Consider the following 7,020-nt stretch of genomic DNA (forward strand, 5'->3'; position numbering starts at 1 on the left):
GATTTAAAGTCAAAGTATCGTTATCATTTCATCTCCCAATTCTGACTTTTAAAATCACTTAAACATTTTTTTTCTTAGGTGGTGGAAATAGGAGTCCGTGGCTTTCTGTTGGTCAGCATGGGAACGTTTTCACTCTCACACGCAACACCCGATCGCACAGAAATTCACGCAAAGTAACGGTAACTGCGACCACGACCGTGATTTCATTCGCTGTTCAAATGGTGATGATGTCCCCGAATTTCCATCTAATGGAAATGAATAAACCGTGTGAATGATGTGCGTGATCTACACTCGCGGTGTACAAACATTCTGTGCAGCGACGTGCTAATACGCATCGCTGCTGCATCTGAAGTTCAGAAGTCAGAAACAATGTGCAATAATTCGATTTATGGTATCTTAAAAACATATAAAATCTATCCCATGATGTAGAGCAGTCAGGCAGCACACGTGAAGTAGATCTTAGTAAACGTATGGCAGGCAGCGTAAGTTTAGCACGTGGCTAATCTTGTTATTAGTCACTGCTCTGTGTAAACATTGAACCCATCCCAACATCAGGCAGTAAGGATGGACTAGTGACGTTAATTTGAAAGTTTGGCCACATTTGGCTCTTTTTTTCCCACACTTTTCTAACACACACCCTCCAGTGTTTCAAACGCACAACACTCTGGCAGTAACCCAGTAGAGCAGCACATTCACAAGTGGGGCCAAAAAGTAGGATTGTGTGAAACACATAAGAAAACAAAACACTGGCAGGCTAGTGCTTCGCTAATATGCACTACGCTAAAGTCTCGCTCACAAATCAGGAATCTGAATATTCCGTTCGACTGTCAAAATCACATGAAATGTCAAATCACATGATAAAAATCTAAGATTCTACCAAGCTAGGCATAAACGAACTAAAAATACAAAAAAAATATATGCAGCTAATGTTTGCGTTGTGCTAACGAGCGCTAACCCATGATGTGCTCAACAACAAATAAGTTAAAAAAAACACTTTTTGGGAAGAAAACACATTTGTTCATTCATCTACATTAATACGTATTGTATTGGCAAATTTTAATCTACATGTTTTCTTCACTTCTACTCTTTTCGTTGAATACCTCCGATTTTTTATTATTTACAAGTCCAGAAGGTATTGCTGTGTGCACATTTAGAAAGATTGGTCATACCGATCTGGACGAAATTTAGTAATTATGCAAACTAACTGCAAATTAATGGCAAACTGATATAGCGCAGCTTGAAGCTGATTGGCTAATGTGTCCGTCATCGAGTGCAATCTGAGCATGTGCAGAACGTCAGCTAATTGTGTGTGTGTGGGGGGGGGGGTGTTGGTGAACATTACAATGTTACAAAAGTGTCTTCACAAACGTCATATATATACAAAATAAAAAACACAAATCAGAAAATAAATAAATAAATAACATTATAAATGAACCTTAGTTCTGAAATAAATAAATGAACAAATGGATAAAACAGATAATATCAGGTTAAGAGAGCGATATGTGACAGATAATTCAAGTCTGTAATGATTTTATGCCTCTGTTTTGTTAATTCATCATATATATACAGATTTCCTAAACCAAATTTGACCTAATTTGTGTAATTTATTATACACTCAGTCATGTAAATTCATTATATAGACTAAACGAGTGAATCCAGGTCACATTTTAGCTCAACATCAAACGAATGAAGTAAGAAATTATATTTTGCATACAGAAAATGAAGCCTATTATATATTTTTTGCATCATGATGTTATTTTTCTATATTTGGGACAAAAGTTAAGCACGTTTTCTTCATCTGAAATATAATTTCTTGGCAGGTTTTGGATGATTGTGATGATTCACTGGATTGTTTGTGATGATTATTTTTAGAGACGATATTTTCCTGCTCTCTTGATTTCACTTTGGAACGATATCAGCTGGATATGACGACAGTCAAGAATACTCAAAACACACAGAGATACAAAGACACACACACACACACACACACACACACACATGCACACATGCACACAGAGACCGTCATGAATACAGGAGAATGGAGACAGACAAATACATTGAACACTTTGAAATATGAATCTCCTGTGTGTGTGTGTGTGTGTGTGTGTGTGTGTGTGTGTGTGTGTGTGTGGCAGATGCAGTTGCTCTACTCTGTGTCGATGCGCAGCTTGAAGATCACGCGGCCAGCGAACTTGTCTCTTTCGCTGATCTTGAACTGAGTGCTGTTAGAGTTGGAGTTGATCGTACACTCCACGTTGACATCCGTGTTGAGAGTGATGTTCATGAACTTCACAGCCACCAGGGGCTGAGAATAATTCACCTATAACACACGCAGAGAGAGAGCTTACACACGTATATGATCACAAATCAGTGCGAGTGTGTGTGGTTCAGTTATTCCCTACCTTATGATGACAAAATGTCCCCACAAAATGAAGAAAGCAGCTTATAAATCAGACAGAATGAAGTGTTTTGAGAATCTAATGCCTGTAGTTTAGTGTGAGGGGATAGTATATATGGTTTGTACAGTAGAAAACCTTGACGCCTATGGAATGGACGTGTGTGTGTGTGTGTGTGTGTGTGTGTGTGTGTGTGTGTGTGTGTGTGTGTGTTCTTGCCTGTGCTCTCTTGCCGTAGTATGGATAGTACATGAGGTTGAAGGATCCATTTGGAGGGAAGTATGTGATTGGGCCGATTTTGTCTGAATCTTCCTTCTACACACAAGAAGAGAGAAATCTCAGTGCATTATAAAGCACAGCGGTTCTCAAGCAGAGGACCTCAAGATGACTTTAAATGAGCATTAAAATGTTATAACAACTAAAAAAAATAATAAACAGGAAAGATTTGACTACAGTTACAGTAAAAGATCTCTGACTGATGAAACACTCTGAACTATTCTGATGGAGTTTAATCATGAAGGTCATTTAGAAATGATGCAATGGAGCTCTACATGTCTACTAACCACAGAATGCATGAGAGTTTAGCACTAGTTAGGGCCTGTACTGGTCTAGTCTAAGTTTAGGGATGCTAAGTGTGCAGACTAGTCTTTTTCTTACCCACTCATCTCCATCTTTAAACCTCTGAGTATAAGGGATGCAGTGAACAAACATGACAGATGTAATTCAAGCTTGGCTGGCCGTTATTGATGAAGGCTGGCTGAAGGTCAGGTAGATCTTACTCACCCTTGCTCGACAGGTGACATACGGAGACTTTCCTTTCTCACCTGGCCGCAGCCCAATCACCTGCAGGAGTGAACCAAGCACATTCAGCATTACAAGATAATTGATCTGATCTGGCTGATGATTTCTGATGCTATCTGCAGCTCGAATTGGTGTTTGCAGTATCAGCTGCATGATATTTTTCATTAGAAAATAGTTGTTGCTTTTGTAAGTGTTCCTTTTTAACAGAATGATATAAATATAAATGATATAAATGTTAAATTGTGGAATATAAATGCAGAATTATGAGGAAAACGTCTGAATTCTGAAATATTTATACTGAATTTTGAGAAAAATCTGAATTTGAATTAAAAATGCTGAATAATGAGATATAGATACCAAATTAGGGAGTGGGGAAAAAATCGTAATAATGAGATATAAATGCAGAATTATGAGGAAAATCTGAAATGTGAGATATAAATGCCAAATTATGAGATATACATGCTGAATTATGAGGAAAAAAGTCAGAATTATGAGATAAATGCTGAATTGTGATAATTCCGAATTATGAGATATAAATGTAGAATTAGGAGAAAATATCTGAATTATGAGATAAATGCTGAATGATGGGATATAAATGCTGAATTATGAGGGAAAAGTCAGAATAAGGAGATATAAATGTAGAATTAGGATAAAATAATCTGAATTATGAGAAAAATTATGTATGATGAGATATAAATGCAGAGTTATGAGGACAAAACTCAGAATTATGAGATATAAATGCCAATTTATGAGATATAAATGCTGAATTATGAGGGGGAAAGTCAGAATTATAAGATAAATGCTGAATTGTGAGAAATATTCTGAGTTATGAGATACAAATGCAGAATTATGAGAATAAAAATCAGAATTATGAGATATAAATGCTGAATTATGAGATAAATGCCGAATTATGAGATATAAATGTAGAATTAGGAGAAAATAATCTGAATTATGAGATAAATGACGAATTATGAGATATTAAATTAAATTAAATTAAATTTATGCATTTAGCAGACGCTTTTATCCAAAGCTTCAGGATAAAATTCAGGCTATCAGTTTTTACTTATCATGTGTTCCCGGAGATATAAATGCTGAATTATGAGATATAAATGCTGAATTGTAAGAAAAATTCTGAGTAATGAGATACAAATGCAGAATTATAAGAATAAAAGTCAGAATTATGAGATATAAATGTCAAATTATTACATAAATGCAGAATTATGAGAAAAAGTCAGAATTATGAGATAAATGCTGAATTGTAAGAAGAATTCTGAGTTATGAGATATAGAATGCAGAATTATGAGGAAAATCTGAAAGGTAATATATAAATAACAAATTATGAGATTAAACGCAGAATCATGAGAACAAAAGTCTGAATTATGAGATGGTGATTGGCCAGTTACCCGGTTGAGTTTGATAAGCACGCAGGGTTTTCCGTCCTGGTATCCGTACGTGTGGTCGCTGAGTCCGGAACATTCTTCCAGCATGGTGCGGTTGAACTGGCAGGAGCGTTTGGGGTTGTTGCGCACCTCTCCGCTGTCCTCCTGGATGAAGTAGTCATCCGGGATGCAGGCGTCGTTCTTCATCACCTGCTGAGAGTTGTTATAAGCTGCAGACAAACACAGAGCAAACATCGGACTTTCTTTATGAGTTTCCTGTAGCAGAGTTACGATCGTTCACTAAAACTGACACCATTAAACAAAAATTGTAAATTGACAGAAAGCTGAAATAGATTTAAATATAATTATTAGATGAACAACTTCAACTAAATGATAATCAGTGTTCCTTTAGTATCATTGAGAATTTCTGATAATATTTTGAAATAGATTTTATTTTGTATAGTTTGTGTTTTCATATTAATATTAGTTAAAGTTTTAATAATTTTGTCGTTTTGTAAATAATTTTTATATCAGTTTAAACTAAATGAAAATTATAAATGTTGTTTCGGAAACTAGATTACATTTTATTTCAGTTAAAAGTTATTTTATTTTATTTATTTATTTTACGTAACGCGAATGTATTTTTATGGTTTTAATTTTAGATTTCTTGAACTATAATAACCCTGAGGAAAATAAGAAAAGTTGCTATGGCAACTAGGCTATTGAAAAAAAAGATTATTTCTTAGTTGTAAACAAAGATTATTTGAATACATTTTACAAGAAAATATTGTTTTTCAGTCTTTGTACTTTGAAATAATTTCTACTTAATGTTTCATTCAATTACTTCCCATCTCTATGATTTTATTTGTGAAATTTACTAGCAATTTTTGAGTGATTTTATTTTATTTATTTATTTGTGTATAACTGAAATTACTTCCTGGAAATAAATAAAAACTAAAACTTAAACTATAATAAACTATAATAAAAAAAACAAAAACTGCTTAAAAGCACAGAAGAAAATTGCAAATAATTAAACTGAAATTAAGATGAAATCTGAACATATAAACATTAAAATCTCATATAAAATATGAATATAATTATAATAAATAGTACTGAAATAACAGTTGTCTGTTGAATTATACACTGTTATAATACTTGTATGGTGATTTTTGTCCTTTTAGATCTAAACAGATGTCGTATGGACAAAATGATAAGAAGATTCTCCGCAAATTGACATTTTCATTCCATGGATGAAGGAAAGTCATGATAAAGTCATAAAACGTCATGAGGGTGAATGAATCAAAGTTTATTTATGTATGAATTATTCCTTAAACACAAATACTTGACATTGTAATTGTGACAAATTGCAGATTAAGAAATTTATATTTCTCTTTATGCATTTGGTAACTTACATCGTATTAAAGGTGTTTTTGTTTTTATCAGTTCATGAATTCATCGGGAATCGAACTCATGACCTTGGTGCTGCGAGCGCCATGATCTAGTTTTCCAGATGAAAATGCACACATGGACTGTGATTGTGAGTCAAAAAATTTAACTATTTACTGCCTGCAACATCATTGCATGTAAAATACAAATCTGTGTTTCTATTTACTTACGTGCAAGGAAGTTATCCAGAGCCTGAACATATGTGTCCCAGCTCTCTGTGTTCTTCATATTATACACGATTTCTAGTAGATCGCCTTTTGGCCGAATCATCATACCTGGAGAAACACACAGAGTTAGGAGATTTTCTCTCTCTCTCTCTGTGTGTGTGTGTGTGTGTGTGTGTGTACCTGGTGTAGCCAGACGGTCCTGCCAAGTGGGCTTATAATCATCTAGCGTCAGCAGCATCACATACATGGTGAGACAGAACATGCCAGCCAGAAATGTGTAGAAGATCAGATAGAACAACAGGATCAGACCTGCAAAACACACACACACAAACACACACAAGAGCATTAGTTTCACCAGCTACAGTATATGAAGAGCATTGTCTGTGATAACCTACCAGTGTTGAGGACAGCACCTTAAAGGAACCACAAATGAACATTAACTGAAAATGTGTTCACCCTCAGGTCATCCTAGATGTAAATGAGTTTGTTTCTTCATCAGGTTTGTAGAAATGTAGCATTGCATCAATGTAGATGGTCACTCTGAACAAATATGTGGCTGGATGTTGATGTGAGAGACAACAGGAGATGCAATTTTTCACTGGAGGAATTGTTATTATGGATTATAGACTCTCTGTGTTTGAGTTAAAAACGTCTTAACCCTCATGTGGTGTTCAAAACCCTATAACACCTGTGATGTTCCCGGTCAAAAATGACCGGCCCATAAAAATAGCTTATAAATCACTCATATTTTCACCCAATCTTGGATTCAATCTTTTTGTCAACATGTTCTCTTTCAATTAGGACTGGTTTTATATTTTGATTTGCATCTGA

At 34.8% G+C, this 7,020-nt stretch overlaps 1 protein-coding gene across 3 annotated transcripts in view; it reads right to left on the reverse strand.

Annotated features, from left to right (window-relative positions):
* LOC132118578 (sodium/potassium-transporting ATPase subunit beta-2-like) overlaps positions 1-7,020 on the reverse strand; it is a 12,177-nt gene continuing 5,157 nt past the window's right edge. The window contains exons 2-9 of one of the 3 annotated variants that reach the window (XR_009425910.1): positions 6,370-6,498; positions 6,193-6,297; positions 4,601-4,806; positions 3,180-3,239; positions 3,054-3,077; positions 2,616-2,711; positions 1,977-2,320; positions 1-1,944 (exon numbers count right to left, since the gene is read on the reverse strand). Coding sequence is in view for 2 of the 3 variants with exons in the window: in XM_059528522.1 (XP_059384505.1) it covers positions 2,147-2,320; positions 2,616-2,711; positions 3,054-3,077; positions 3,180-3,239; positions 4,601-4,806; positions 6,193-6,297; positions 6,370-6,498 (794 nt within the window). In the remaining variant the exon portion in view is untranslated. Of the gene's footprint in view, positions 2,321-2,615; positions 2,712-3,053; positions 3,078-3,179; positions 3,240-4,600; positions 4,807-6,192; positions 6,298-6,369; positions 6,499-7,020 lie in introns of all 3 variants that reach the window. The other 2 variants (XM_059528522.1, XM_059528523.1) reach the window with 2 other exon arrangements.

Source organism: Carassius carassius, chromosome 37 (genome assembly GCF_963082965.1).
Source record: "Carassius carassius chromosome 37, fCarCar2.1, whole genome shotgun sequence".
Classification (NCBI taxonomy): Eukaryota; Metazoa; Chordata; class Actinopteri; order Cypriniformes; family Cyprinidae; genus Carassius; species Carassius carassius.